This window comes from Parasteatoda tepidariorum, chromosome 8, assembly GCF_982258835.1.
Source record: "Parasteatoda tepidariorum strain Cologne lab strain chromosome 8, Ptep-v5.0, whole genome shotgun sequence".
NCBI classification, from domain to species: Eukaryota; Metazoa; Arthropoda; class Arachnida; order Araneae; family Theridiidae; genus Parasteatoda; species Parasteatoda tepidariorum.
In genome coordinates, this window is record NC_141762.1 from 107,529,348 (window position 1) to 107,545,992 (window position 16,645).

Here is a 16,645-nt window from a genome sequence, read left to right on the forward strand (position 1 = left end):
CTTTTTTATAAGTTTTAACTCATGCCATTTTACAGTGATCGCCACAGAATAGTGCTAAAAAAAAGAAGTTAATCTTATATTTCCCCCTCCCTTCATCATAATTGATTTCTTAACAGCCCAGGGTGGGCCTTGGCCTTCTCAAGAAGTTTTTTGTAGACTAACCTTTTTCCTTCTAGTGTTTTTTTAGTTTTTAAGACCAAAAGGCTTTTCTCTAGGCGATCTATCCACCCATCCTCAAGGATTCTTTCTTAGAGTTTTTAAAGGATGCAGATTCCTTGTAAAATGTGATGTTAAGTTTTGAAAATAAACCTATTTTTCGATTTAACTTTTTTATAAGTTTAAACTCATGCCATTTTACAGTGATCACCACAGAATAGTGCTAAAAAAAGAAGTTAATCTTATATTTCCCCCTCCCTTCATCATAATTGATTTCTTAACAGCCCAGGGTGGGCCTTGGCCTTCTCAAGAAGTTTTTTGTAGACTAACCTTTTTCCTTCTAGTGTTTTTTTAGTTTTTAAGACCAAAAGGTTTTTCTCTAGGCGATCTATCCATCTCAAATTCGGCCTGCCTCTTTTTCGTGTGCCAACTAGCGTATAACGTGTCTGGCATTCAACACTCTTTTTGTGATACGGTTTGTGTCCCTTCTGATGGCCAGCCCCATTTTATTCTTTGTCGTTTAATGAAGTAAATAATGTCAGGTCTATTATATGAGTGAAAAATTCTTCCAAAAATACTTCTCCAGACATTTCTCACAAAGGTACTCAACATAGCCTCATCCGTACAAGAAAGGGTCCAGGTGATACGTTAAAATCGATCTTAAAAGAGGTTTATATAATAAAACTTTTATTTTTTCTATGAATTACATTCGATTTTATGTATTTTTGAATTCCATTAAAAACATCTATTGGCTGTAGTGATTCTCCTTTGTATTTCCATTGTAATATTATTGTTCCTGTTGTTGATTACAGAACCCAAGTAAACGAAATTGTCAACAACCTCAAATTTATATTCTTCAATTTCTAAATGGTTGTTATTGAAGCTTGTTTTAAATTCTTATTCAAATTTATTTCGTGTTGCGATTTAAAGCGAAGGATTCGATGTAAGCAGGGCTGATTGTGCTCCGGAAAAAGTACGGATTTCCGGATTTTTCGTTGACAGTGAGCCGGAAGTTTCCGGAGATCAAAGGTCCAGACGTTTTAAATAATCATTGATCACAGAAGTTTCCGGAAATCAAATTTTCAAAGGTGGCATTTAAAAACACAGTTTATTTTATTTGTTTGTAAGGGGGAGCCAGAGAGATACTTTATAAGCTTATATTCATGATTAATATTCATTTTTATCAGTTAATAGTTGTTATAATCATAAACTCAAGAAAGAAAGACATATTTGTAAATTTTAATTACTTCTCCAGGTCATCATAGGTATGTGTAAAATTTTAAATAAACTAAGAAATATTGAGAAAAAGGAAAAAAACCTTATTTAAATGTTTTTCAATTTAAACTGTTTTTTTTTTTTTTTTTTAAACTCAAGAAATTTTCCGGAATTTTGACTTGGACTCGCAATCACCCCTGTGTAAGGATTTAAATCCATTCAGCCAAAATAGCTGCTCTTGCAACTCAGAGTTCAAACAGGGTGCACCTGGAAAGTCATGAATTTCGGTATTGAACAAAATTTGTCATGAAATGTCATGATTTTAACTATTTTTCTTTAAAAAAAAACATGAAAAGGATTTAGGTGTTGAAAAATTTTATTTTTGGAATGGGATTCCTCTGCCCCCCCCCCCCACCATGGTGTTCCGGATATCTGAATTTGTAACAAAATCCCCACTCACAGTCATATTTTATTAAAATATAAATTTTTTTTATCCTGTTCTTTAAAAATTATGGTGTTCTTTCAAAAAATGAAGGAAAAAATATCATTTCTTTCGTTTTAAACTTCTGTGATTTCAGAATTATTATTATTTTTATTTTATCAATTTAAAATTCTAGCGTAAGCAAGCTAGTCATTGGCAATTTTTTTTTTCTGAAATGAGAATAGGAAAATCAGGAGTATTTCTTTTCTTTCTGATGAACAAGAAAATTATCTTTAGAATATAATTCAAGGAAGAAGAAAAAATTATTTGCTCAGCTATTATTTTTTCAGCTCTTTTATTGCTTCAACTCTGTTCATTACTCTGTTTTTTAAATTTAAAATATGAAGATGCAGAGTATAACAGTTTTGGTTATGCCTATAATTTCAATGAATGTTATTTATAATACTGTTTTAAATTTATTGTTGTGTTTTTGTCAGAGAAAATAGTAACTTCGTTAAGGCATGAAAAACTCTTGAAATTGAACTCATGAAAAGTCATGAATTTGAAAATCTAAAATGTAGCAGATACCCTGTATATAGAAAATTCCCCTGCTTCGGTAGCCCGACAATCAGAGCACAAAGTCGAGCTCTTTATGATAGAAGAGTTTAACCAGGACCGATACCCTCGGTCCCTACACTGGCTGATCAAAGTGGTCACCCGCCTGCTTTCTGACTGCAACCTGTTTTAGCGAAAATTTCAATGTAGTGAATATTTTCCCCATAAACAATGAATTAAAAATACTAATATTAGGAAATTTTTAAGCAGATGTAATGGAGGTGAAAATAAGCAACAATTCTAATTTTCTATCATGATCAAAACACTTTTCCATCCTTCAGGGATGAGATTTTCGCCTTTGTCTTTTTAGCAAAAACTCCGATTTTCTAAAAGTTTATATCATTTTTTTTTCCTTTTTAATCGTGTTTTCACATTTTTGAGCATTGAGAAACATCGGAACTCTATGGATAGGACACACATCAACTGGTTTCAGGAGACGAGCTCGATCCAATGTCAACATTCCACTAGCGATGAGGTACAGGTACTTGAAAAGACAACCTCATCCTTCCTTTCCTTCTACGCTTTTTTCACCGCAGAAATTTTTTTTCCCCTGGTGGGTGATGGGATGGGGTCACAGCCGGTCTCCGCTAAGCTTAGTTTCTGAGATAAAAATGTTTCCTCCAAAGGGATTTCTCAGCGAAGCTAATATCCTGCTTGGCTTATAATAACAGGACTACATCTCTGTTATCATTGGTGTATTCATCTTAAGAAATGCAGTCAAAACCATAATAAGTTATCAAAAGGTTTATTAAAAGTTATGCTGGTGGTTATAACTGTTCACATCAGCACTCCACAAGGGAGGGGGTGTGGACAAGACTCCGGATGGTTCCGGCAGATGTTTATTGGAACACGTTATTCAGCAAGAGACATGCGAAAACCTTCGGTTAAATACTACGGAGAATGGTGTAATTAGGTTCTAGTCATACATACCTTTGAACTCTACGCATTATGGAAAATCATTTAATGCTTCCTAATATGGAAGTGAAAGAGAGAGAAGATTTTAAAAATAACTCCTCCTTTGAAATATAAATCTAATTATTATTTCATGGTATGTTTTCAGCCTTGAATTCCCAAAATAGAATCTCTCTACTCTTACTCTTTAACAAAGACATTTTATGAAACCGAAAGAGTTTTAATTCTTTTATTAATACAAAAGTATTTATAATTTTTGTATTACATTTATATATATATATATTCCGCTTTTTCTGAAAACTCGGTCGTTGAAATAAAATAATTGGATCTATTTCCGATTTGATTATAATATATCGAAAGATATATAGAAAATTCAAACTACGTAGCTGCCGACCCTTCCGCGTATCCACTTATTTCAGCTATTAACTTTTAAGAGCAGAAAATAAGATTTTTCTCATTTTTACCCATCCCCTAGATAGCTTGTATTTTTGTATTTACCTGATTTAAAAGTTGCGCGTTACGATTTTTATTCATGTAATTTCAATATCGTTCATTGCAATTATTACTTACGAGATTTAAAATTCCATTATCGCGATTTGTATTGAGGCATTTTTAAAATTCTATGTAACGACTCATATTCACGCTAGTTTATCTAATGTCGGGATTCGTTTTTACGGTTGAAATATCAACATCTATTTTCGTATTTAAAAATCAGGCTTTGGATTCGTTTTCACGCCATTTAGAAATTATGCATCGTAGTTCGTATTTACGCTATCTGAAAATTACCCATCGTGATTTGTTATTTTCACATTTTTGAAATCCAATATCGAATTCCATTCATATGATTTCAATATCGGGATCTATATTCACGTGATTTTAAAATCCAAAATCGCTATTTGTGTTCGCGCAATTTTAAAATCCTTTATCGCTAATGCAAAGACTGTTGTGTAGTGAGTTCAACCAGAATAACTGCCAATTCAAATTTCAAGAAAGTAACCTAAAATTTTAAATCTTTGAAAGTTTGCAGTTACTTCAACTATCATTAAATCATAATTATTATTAAATCATAACTACAGACACTCAAAAACATAAATTTATTATTTTATTAATCTATACATGCATTTTAAATAAATTACTAAGCCAATTAACTCGATATATATGTTAATTTATTAATATGATTGCTTTGCTACTTTTAGTAAAGTAAAAAAATTCTTTCACTAATTGACAATGTTATTTAATAGAACGTGTGAAGTCCATAGAAAGCCTTTTTAGTCCATGCCTTTTTAGAATAATAATGCCCTTTTTTTAAACGTTTGCACCCTGCCCTTTTTTCTGCCTAGAAGAGCTCTGTATGTTTGTAAAAATAAGAAAAAAAAACATTTCTTAGACATGAAACACAGAAAAGGTTTTATTTTCAAACACTAAAGAAAAATGTCTACATTATAACAACTATAGTCTGTTTTAGAAATTGCTAATTACAAAAGCCATTTTCTGCTGCGTTATTAGAGTAGCCAAAAATACTTGAGCTGCGGCACTGATAAAGATGGGTCGGGGAATCTTTAGAATAAACTTTAACCATAACTGATAGACTTCTCTAGGAGCACGTCCTAGTGGAGGAATAGGATATGTGAGTAACTTATCAGCAATATAGAAGTTAACAGTAGGAGCCATCAATAGTGGATAGATCAGTCCTACACCCAGCTGTAAGTAGGATGCTTTTGTTAGAATGCACAATGGACAGCGATCAGCACTGAGGATATTTGAGTTAATGATACCACTTTGAACAACAAAGCAAGCAGCTGTAGAAAGGCCGACGACCGGTGTGTAGCAAGTAAGTTTTGAATAGTGTCTAAGTTTGAGTTGTTTGCGAAAGAAGTAGCTTATGTAGAAAGAAGTCAAAGCGGCACTGCCACATAGAATATCATCACCGTGCTTAAATGACCACCTGAAAAAGAAACAATTTAAATTTAATGTTTTTTCTCTTAAAAAAAATATCTTCTAGATGTAACTTAGCCAAGTGAAAAATAACCCCAAAACAAAAATGTAGTCAAATTTGCATAGAAAGAGTTGCCACTCCACAGGGAATTTTAAAAATCACCTGAAATAACAGGGAATTTTGTTTTGTATAAAATGGTTACCACTCAAGGCGTAATCTATGCAGGATATCCGCAACACCTGGAAAGTCATGAATTTCGGTATTGAAAATTTTTTTTCGTGAAATGTCATGATTTTAACTATTTTTTTTTAAAAAAATCATGGAAATAGCTCACTGGATTTTGCCCCTCCCTCTAAATTTATAGTGTTCCGAATATTTGAATTTGTTACAAATCCCCACTCTCAGTCATGTTTTATTAGAATATAAAATGTTTTTATAATGTTCTTTAAAAATGATGGTGTTCTTTCAAAACATGAAAAAAAAGAACATTTCTAGAGTGAATTATCTTTTAAACTTCTGTGATATCAGAATTATATTATTATTTTTTTTTTATTGTATCAATTTAAAATTCTAGCTGAAGCAAACCAGTCATTGGCGAATTTTTTTTTTAATTCCAGAAGGAGAACAGAAAAATCAGGAGTATTTCTTTACTTTCTGATGAACAAGAAAATTATCTTTAAATTATAATTCTGCAGGAAAAATTTTTTTTTGCTTTTGTATTTTTTTCAGCTATTTTATTGTTTCATCTTTTTTTTTTCTCTGTTTTTTAAATTTATAAATATGAAGATGCAGAGTATAACTGTTTTGGTTATACCTATCATTTCAATGAATGTTATTTATAATACTGTTTTAAATTTATTGTTGTGTTTTTGCCGGGAGAAAATAGTAACTTTGTTAAGTCATGAAAAGTTCTTGGAATTAGTCACGAATTTGAAAATCTAGAATGTAGCAGATACCTTGTCTATGGGATATTTAACCACAATATTTTAGCTATACTAAACTATTTCATTTACTATAGCATTATTTAAGAATGTTCAGCTGTTTTTTCCAGCAATTAAAAACTAATAAATATAGTTAGTCCACTATAGCTCACACAAGAGCACAGTAATTGTTGTTTTTCCTCTTAGTTTTGTTATGACCTTATTTTAATATGCCACATGGTCAAATTTATTTTTATGAGTAAATCTTGATAATTGAGTTAATCATCATTAAAATTGCTTAAGTAAAATATATAACTTGTGATCATCATTTCTAGACATATATTTTTATGTTACTTTATTTGTATGTGTTGGTGATGATTTGGGATAGGCCTTAGTTGTAAAATGCATTAGTACTAAATTTGGCAATTATCCCACTATACTTTACCCAAATTGTCACCACAATATAGTGTGAATAATATGTACAGGGAATTTTTGTTTTACTGATTTGAGTGGCAATCCTGATAAAAGATGTTAAAAATAGTATAAAAAATATCTCAAATTAATCTCGCACAATATATATAAAACTTCTAAAAAAAGATTGAAAAAATTTCACATACAGGGTATCTGCTAAATTTTAGATTTTCAAATTCGTGACTTTCCACGACTAATTCCAAAAGTTTTTCATGACTTAACAAAGTTACTATTTTCTCCGAACTAAACACAACAATGAATTTAAAAAAGCATTAATTGAAATGATAGGTATAACCAAAACTGTTATACTCTGCATCTTCAGATTTATAGATTCTAAATTTAAAAAACAGTAAAGAAAGAGTTGAAGCAATAAAATTGCTGGAAAAAAAACAAAAGCAAATAATTATTTTTTCTGAAGAATTATATTCTAAGGATACTTTTCTTGCTCATCGAAAAGGAAAGAAATACTCCTGATTTTTCTGTTCTCATTTCGGAATGAAAAAAATTCAGGAATGACAGGCTTGCTTCAGCTAGAATTTGAAATTTATAAAATAAAAATTCTGAAATTACGGAAGTTTGAAAAATAATTCGCTCTAGAAATGATATTTTTCTTTCATTTTTTGAATGAATACCATAATTTTTAAAGAACAGGATAAAACATTTAATATTTTAATAAAGGGACTTTGTTACAAATTCAGATATTCGGAACACCATGAAATGGGGGAGGGGGTTAAATTCCAATTTAAAAAATCCATGACATTTTCATGACAAATTTTGTTCAATTCAATACTGAAATCCAGGTGCACGCATACCCTGCACATAATTTAACTGATAAAAAAAATGTTGTGTGGGGAATCGACGACAATGCAACTTCATCTATGAAAAGGTACCCCCTTGTAGAATCGAGTTAACATGTCCTATACCAGTGAATTGGTATTGTATTTTTGTAGTGGTAGATACGCTACAGTACCCCCCCCACACCAGAATTATATCTGTGATAGAATTCAATGAATGGATATCACTAGTTGCATCATTGCTGTATTGTGAGAGAAACCGGAAGAGCTGTATTAAGTTCACTGTCGTGGTTGTGCCTGTGTTGCCATTAGCAGTCGAGTGTATGCAGGCCAACGTTGTGTGAAATCGAGACTGAGTAGCTATAGAACAAGGAGGTGGATACTGTTGCAGTCACAAGTAACAAGTCAACTTTTTAATGTGGACCATTCATCGAAGTAGGCGTGTTCAACTCTAAGAGGAAGTTTCTGTCAAAGTAGGCGTATTCATATCGAACTGTGCATTTCTGTCAAGGCATGCATGTTCACCGGGTCACCAATGTGGTGATAGGGTTATCGACGACAATGTCAACCTTTATCTATGAAAAGGTACACCACCATAGAATCGAGTTAACATGCCTTATATACCAGTGAATTGGTATTGTATTTTTGTAGTGGTAGATACGCTACAGTTGTTTTAGCCAATTCAAATGGAAAATTAGCACCTGTTCACACTTCATTTTCAATAATAGGACCTAATTATGGGGTATTCTTTGAGTGAAAAAACAGATAGTATGGCAGTAAATGAGTATAGGGTGTAGAAGAGCATTGGTATAAATGCTATAACAATAGAAGGAATTTTTTGACTTGTACACATGTTGTATCAGCCACAATCATACGGTTAAAAGAATGATTAGGACAATTAGTCAAATTCTTAAAAAGATTGTGAGTTGCTAAAAATATTCAATCTTTCTAGCGTAATAAAATAATTAAAATGTTTTAATGTTGTATTATCATACATGTAGATGAATTTGTAGTGTATCTACCACTACAAAAATACAATTCCAATTCACTAGTATATAAGACATGTTAACTTGATTCTATATTGGGGTTCCTTTTCATAGATGAAGGTTGACATTGTCGATAAATACACTCCCACATTGGTGAACTCCGGATGTGATGTGAAAACGCCTATCTTGACAGAAACTCCCACTTCGAAATGAACACACCTATCTTAAGAATAACACTCACTTCGATTTGAACAGCCCTACTTCGATGGATGGTCCACATTGAACAATTGACTTGCGACATTATCCACCTCCTTGCGCTGTTGCTACTCAGTCTCAATCACACACAACGTCAACCAGCATACACTCGGCTGCTAATGGCAATACAGGAGCGACCATGAGCTTAATACAGCTCTCACGACCAGCAAAAGTACAATGATCCTAATACAGCTCTCCCGGTTTCTCACAAAATAGCAATGAATTAACTAGTGGTATCCCATTCATCGAATTCTATCACAGATAAAATTCTGGTGGGGGAGTACTGTAGTGTATCTACCACTACAAAAATACAATTCCAATTCACTAGTATATAAAGACATGTTAACTCGATTCTATATTGGGGTACCTTTTCATAGATGAAGGTTGACATTGTCGTTAATCACTATCCCCACAAATTCGTTCATATTTAGATGCTATAAATTAGACAATGTTAAAAAACTGTTTATATTTTAAATTTCTTTATTTACATTAAAGATAGAAATAGCGTCTGAATATTTTTGTGACTGCACCTTTGGAAATGTTAGACGTATGAAATGCATTATATCTAACACTTATTGATTCCAGAAAAATTGGCAAATTTCATATTTTTAAATGTAGTTTGTTTCATCAGATTCTGCATTTTATAAACATTTAGCCAGGAACATTAAAAAATGTCAAATAAGCAACAGTAGGTATAGAATCCAGTCAATTGTTGATTTGCACAATTACATCCTTTGTTATTGCATAACATGATTAACTTCACATAGTTTCCTTACATTGTTTATTTTTTCCTCAATTTTTCAAAAAATATATAGATATTGAACATGGTAACTTATTAAATCTGGTATCTTATTAAATTAGGGCTCTAAATTTAACTGTACTGAATGTTAAAACACAAATAAGAAGAAAAAAAAACACAAAACAAAATATAGAATACAAATATGCAGATTATAGGTATTATGTTTCTCTTATTTCAAATTCTTATTTATTGTAAGAATTCTTTTGTAAATAATACAGTTTTGTATTTTCTGCCTCTTAGCAGAACACAAGAAAGGCAAAAAATGCATTAAAAAACTTGTGATATTAGTTTATGTAAATATTTAATACCAAATTAAAATAATTCTATAATATATATTGCAAGGGCAAAGTGAAAAACATATGGATTGTACATTCATTATTTATTCAAGACATTTTAAAGAGTCGCAGAGCTTCAAATCGCACCACGAAATCGGTGTGCTAGAGCACTTATCTTAGGATAAGTAACACAAGTTAGTCTCTATAATATGTTACGCCTTATGGAAAAAGGGAAACCTTTAGGCATTACAACTGGTCCATTAAACGTGTCGAGGGAATAACATGGTTCTCACAGTTAGTGAAAAGAAAACTTTAAAATGTTAATTCCTGCGTACTTGAATCCGAAAAGAGAAGTGAATAATTAAGTGTGAGAAAATGTTGAATAACAAATAAAGGAGAACTTGGATAAATGTTGTCATTCCCAAGGAAGGATTGCTATGTTTTTTTTTCTTTTTACTACCGCCAGATGGCGTTCTTTTTTTATGTATTTGTCTGCTTTTTGTTAATAAATGTATACTTTCTGTCTGAATTTTGATCTCCACGAATTACAATAAAGAAATAACATAAAAAGATTAGCTTTTTAAGTTCTCCCAAAATTTTAACTACCATCTAAAAAAATTTTAATTAAATATTATTTACTTGCAATACTTTCCCTATACTCGAAACACAATCAACATAAAAATATCCACATGCTAACAAATATATAAAGTAATACATATGAGTTATAAAAAACACACTTCTGTCTATAGTTGCGCCACTTATAAATTGAATTTGATCTTCATTTTTAACAGACTTCTTTTAGTTCTAAGTCATTAGTTTGATAAAACTTTTCACTAAGAGACACACTTCATTATAACACAATTCAAATAAATTTTTCAATCAAACGTAATCATGGTTTCATCATATAGTGGCAAAATTTTTTTCGAGCTTTGTGTGACAAAACTCTCCAACACTAGTATCTTTCTGCAAGATATTTTTCGCATTTTGTTGGGGGGTTGACGCACATATATACCTTCTCATTTTGCAAATAATTACCACATTAAAAAAATAATTAAAAATCGTGAAATCCGTAGTAGTAACTGCTGAAAAAAAAATATTGACGACAAAATAGTGCGAATCAGATTCCTCGAATGCATGTCTCGTTTCGAGAATAGGTTCTTTTAATAAATAATATTGTATAAAAAACATCGAATTTAAAAACTATAGAGAAATCAAAAGCAATAAGAGCCAAAAATTCAATAGAATTGGCTTAAAAAGTAAATACTCAAATGCACGATTCGAATTTTCTATATTGAGAGAAAGAGTTTAATGTTGAATAATAAATTAAGCAGAATTTAGATAAAGAGATTAGTTATAACTTTTTATGTTACATATATATCTTCTTAATGAAAACACAGACATTTGACTTTGGTTCTACCCAAAAGATGAAAATTTTTTAACCTTTCAAGATTATGTAAAAATATTAAAATTAAATTATTCTAAAACTAATGAAATTAAAAAAAAAAGCTTCAAATTCCCAACAAAAAAAATTTTGATTTCTCAGATAACAGGAAGTAAACTGAATCATGCAACGCCAAAAAGAAATCTTCAACTCTGATGTAAAACAAGTCAGTAAGCAATAACTGCCTATAAAATTTCCATGAGTGAGATGTAACTACCACTATGAATATTGCATACCAATTCACTAGTATCAGGAGTCTGTCCAGGACATATTTACTACCGTTTAGCGGTACCTTCACAAATTCAACTTTAGGAAAAACGGTAGTTTCACAAAATACTTTTTCTTAATATTTCATTTTTGTATCCCATAAGAAACGATAAATATGTATTTTAATCAAATTTTTGTGTTGATTTTTTAATATAATTTTTAGTTTTCACAAATTATGTTTAAATTTTCACAAAATTGGTATTTCTCAAAAAAACCTAGACAGACCCCTGAGTATAATAAGACATATTAACTTAATTCCATCTTGATACATGAGAGACGAACGTTCACATAGTCTATATTCAGGGGTCTGTCCAGGCCAAATTTACTACCGTTTAGCGGTACCTTCACAAATTCAACTTATGGACAAACTTTCACAAAATACTTTTTCTTAAAATTTTATTTTTGTGTCTCATAAGAAACAATAAATCCATATTTTTTAATATAATTTTTAATTTTAAAAAATTATGTCTGAATTTTCACAAAATAGGTACTTCTCAGAAAAACCTAGACAGACCCCTGATATTAGACACCCCATATCGGTGACCTCCGGACATGATGTGAACTCGCCAGCAGCGATGGATCGTCCACATTGAATAAGTGATTTGTTCATAAAAAAGTGCTCAAAAATCCAGTGAAGTAAATACAATCTCCCAGACAATAAAGAAAAAAATAATGAGCTAAAAATAAATAAAAGCATGAATCATTAGTGGCATTTGTTCATCGAATTCTATCACAGATTAAATTTCGAAGAGGAGTAATGCGGCGCAACTTTCACTATAAATATTAAACATCAATTCACTAGTATATAAGACATGTTCCATTTTGAAGTACTTTTTGATAGATGCTCCCCGGCAGAATTTTTTCGAGCTATCCGCGAAAAACTCTCGAGCATTAAGTACTTTCTACAATAGGGGTGCACAACCTGCGGCCCTTCGACTACTGAAGTGCGGCCCGCGAGAGTTTCTGTCATGCCTCCATGTTGTGATGGCGCTGTCATCAAGGTAGATGTTGTAAAAAGACAGAGGAGGGAACGCTCTGATGGAGAGCGGAAGCGAATTCTTTAGATGTCTTGGTCATATTAATTTTTTATTTTTTTTTCATTATTAATAAATGTTTCTTTTGTGTTGTTAATTGGTTACCATTTATTTGGCCAATTGTGATTTTGGGAAGTATCTGAATGAAGAAGGGAAAAGGAGGAAAAAGTATACGTTATATCACAGCACGCTCTCATACGAGAAACAGAGCATAAATCAAGGTATGAGATTTATCATATTCTGCTTATAAAGAACATTTTAAGAATTGAATTATGAGAAGTATTGATTTTAAGTGATATTCTGAAAGAGGAGAATAATTGTATTAGATAGTAGAGAGTTGTAGGAGATTTAAAGAAATTATAATTATTTTGGGAATAGAAATAAATAGAACAATTATGTTTAACATAAGGGGGATGAAAAAAGAAGATTTGGTAGTAGCTGCCGAAGAATTAGGTTTAGAAGTAAAATCGGAGCATAAAGTTGTTGATTTAAAGGATTTGATAGAAAAAAGTGATCAATTTAAAAATGACTTTGATTTTGTGAAAGAATTTTTATTTACTACTGTTTCCGAACGTATTGAACGAGAGAGAAAAGAAGCAGAATTGTTAAATGCAGAAAAGAATCAAAACAAAACAACAACTGAAGCAGCATTAGAACTCGAGAAGACTAGGCTTGAGATTGTTAAAGCACAATTAGAATTAACTAGAATGCAGACAGAGAGTAATAGCTGTAACTCCAATGTAGGGAATGATTTTAGTTCAAATAATAATAACTTAGAAACATTAATCAAAAGCGTTAAAACTTTAACTATTTCCGTTCCTAGTAAACCCGAATCTTGGAATTTATTTTTTACGTCTCTTGAAAAAGCATTTGTAATAAAAAATGTTCCGGAAGAATTAAAAGTCGAAATATTATTTAACTTGTTAGGTGAACGAGCGGCACATTTGGTAGTTTATGCAAACGCGGAAGAAATAAAAGATTATCCTAAAGTTAAAGCTTTAATTTTAAAAGAATTTCAACCTACCCCAGAAGCCTGCCTAGATAACTTTCTAAACGCCAAAAGATCTAAAAATGAAAACCATATGCAATTTGCTAGTAGATTAAGAGCCAATTGGGACTTTTATTGTGAACTTAAAAATGTAAAAGATTTTGAAACGCTGAATGAATTAATAGTTAGCGATAGATTACTAAGTGCGTTAGACAACGAAACTCGAAGCTATGTTAGAATAAAACAATTAGACACTTGGCTTAAACCTAGGCAGATCGCTGAATTGTGCGATAATTGGTTTACCTCTAAAGGTAGAAATTTTTCAGAATTGTATGATAATTCGGTCAACAATCGCAATCCGAATGGAAACACTAAGTATATTCCACCACCTTTGAGAAAATCCCCATTTACTAGAGAAAACAAATATTTTCCCCACACACGCGAATGTTATATCTGTTCTAGTAACTCACATATGGCTAAGAGTTGCCCAAATAGAAGAAATAAATACTATGAACAATCAAATAAAGTCGGTAATGATATTCAAAACAAAACGCGAAGTAACACCCAAACGTCTATGAATAAATCCAGTGGTAATACTGCAGTTGTTACAAATATAAATTCGAAACATTTGCAGAGTTCTAAAACTTTAAATGAAATTAATTTGTACCCGTTACAAAAAGTCTCCATTTCTATTGCAAGTAGACAAATAGACGCGATCATCGATAGCGGAGCTGAGATTTCAATTTTGAATACGACCCTACTTCCGTCTTTAGAAATAGAAGCTAAGGGAAAAATAATTTTACAATCCGCATTTAAAGAACAAGTCGAGGCGAAATTAGCTATATTGCCAGTCTATTATAAAAACCCTAACGATTGTCTATTTTATAGTTCAAATATTTTGTTTGCTTTAACAGATAAATTAAACATCCCTTGTTTAATTACACCGGACGCTTATAATTCTTTGATTTATCAAAATGATGATTCAGCTAAAATCGAAAACACTTTAGTTTTAGAATGCGACACGTCAGTAGACGAGGGGGAAGAAATGAATAAAAGTTCATCAAGGCCAGAGGATTCATTTTCACAATCAGAAGAAAGTGAAACAGGGTGCGGTATTTATTTAATGTCGAATACTAATAAATTATGCAGTTCTAGTGATGAATATTCGGAGGCTAATAAATTTCGAGAAATGCAGAATGATTGTTTAACTTTAAAGAACTCTTTTAAAGATGCTAGTTTGAAAAAGAATAATTTCTTTTTGCGGGATGATTTATTATTTCATAAAGATAAAATTTGTGGCGATACAATATATCAATTAGTATTACCTAAAATTTATAGGGATAAAGTGCTTCAATTAGCTCATAATGAGAATCATTTAGGAATACGAAAAACTAAGGAACGCATAAAATTATCTTTTTATTGGCCTAATGTTTCAAAAGATGTTGAAAATTATTGTAAAACTTGCAAAAATTGTCAATTAAAAAGTCCGGAGCGAAAATCTGATAAAATTCCTATAACCCCTGTCGTTAGAGCTCCATATCCTTTTCACACGGTAAATATAGATTTAATTGGAGAAATTGTTCCACCCTCGGGTAGAAAACATAAGTATTGTTTATGTTTAATTGATCAAAATTCTAGATGGCCCGAAGTCGTCCCACTAAAAAATTTGTCTGCTAAGACAACATGCGATGCCCTTTTAGAGATATTCATGCGTACTGGAATTCCAGAAGTAATTTGCAGTGACCAGGGTACTAATTTTACTTCGCAATTGACGAAAGAATTTGAAAATAGGTTAGGAGCAAGTCCTAGATTTTCCACTCCATCTTACCCAGCTTCGAATGGTTTAGTAGAGAAATGGAATAGGGTATTTAAACAGATGTTACACCATGTTATCCGTTCAGATCCTACCGATTGGGATAAACATATTCCATATTTACTTTTTGCGTACCGCGAAGTACCAAATTGTACGACGGGAATATCTCCTTTTAAACTTATGTATGGACGCGAAGCTAGAGGCCCTTTGTCAGTTCTAAAATCTTCTTGGTCAGGTGAGATTCCATTACCCCTAAATCTTTGCAATTCGCCTGTAGATTATTTACAGGAATTAAAAATAAATTTGGAAAAGGCCGCAGATCTCGCTTCTTTGACTACGACTAAGAAACAAAATTCTTATGCTCATTATTTTAATCGAAGTACAAGAATGAAAGAGTTTAAGAAAGGTGAATTAGTCTATTTACTCATTCCGGATTCTTCGAATAAACTATACGCAAGATGGACGGGACCAGGCGAAATATTAGAACGAGTTAATCCTAATTCATATAAGGTTAAATTACCAGATGGCAATGTGCGACATATTCATGCTAACAAAATAAGACATTTTCATGCTAGAACACAAACCGTGGGAGTTATTTTTGAAGATGATGTTGAATTTGGTGAAATTCATCCCACACCAATTATAACACCTTCGTTAGGAAAAGATGACATTGAGGTAGATGTTAGTCATTTAGAAGAAAGTAAACGAACAGAGTTGCTTGAACTTTTGCACAAGCATGCATCATTATTCTCCGGTAAAGTACAAGTCGCTAATGTAGGTGAACATAAAATTCGATTAATACCAGGTGCTGAGAGGAAGAAACCCTACATTTACAAAATCCCCGAATCTTTAAAGACTGAAGTTAACAAACAAATTTCGGAATTAGAAAATCTAGGTCTTATTGAGCCCAGTGAAGCAGATATTGCTTACCCAGTAGTTTGCGTGGCAAAGAAGGATGGTAGTATGCGTTTATGCATCGATTTCAGACATTTAAATGATGTAACAAAACCCTTTGATTACCCAATGGAAAATTCATCAGATCTCATCAACCAAATTGGACATGCTAAAATTATAACTTGCCTAGATGTATTGAAAGGGTACTGGGAAATTCCTTTAGAAGAGGAAAGCCGTGATCTTACTTCATTTAAAACTCATCGTGCCCAATATAGATGGAAGGTAATGCCATTCGGTCTCCGCAACGCAGCAGCTTCTTTTCAGAAAGTGATGAACAGTGCTTTAAGTGAATATCGTGAATTCTGCAAAGCATATCTCGATGATATAGCTATATTTTCTTGTGACTGGGATACACATCTTAAACAATTAGATATGGTACTGTATAAATTAACT

The 16,645-nt window shown here is 31.8% G+C and overlaps 1 protein-coding gene across 4 annotated transcripts in view; it reads right to left on the reverse strand.

Moving 5' to 3' along the window:
* Positions 1 to 4,698: 4,698 nt before the first annotated feature.
* LOC107448776 (transmembrane protein 126) overlaps positions 4,699 to 16,645 on the reverse strand; it is a 39,298-nt gene continuing 27,351 nt past the window's right edge. For all 4 annotated transcript variants that reach the window (XM_016064116.5, XM_016064108.4, XM_021144855.4 and 1 more), the window contains exon 3: positions 4,699 to 5,264. In XM_016064116.5, the coding sequence (XP_015919602.1) occupies positions 4,781 to 5,264 (484 nt within the window). In that variant the 3' untranslated portion in view covers positions 4,699 to 4,780. The remainder of the gene's footprint in view (positions 5,265 to 16,645) is intronic.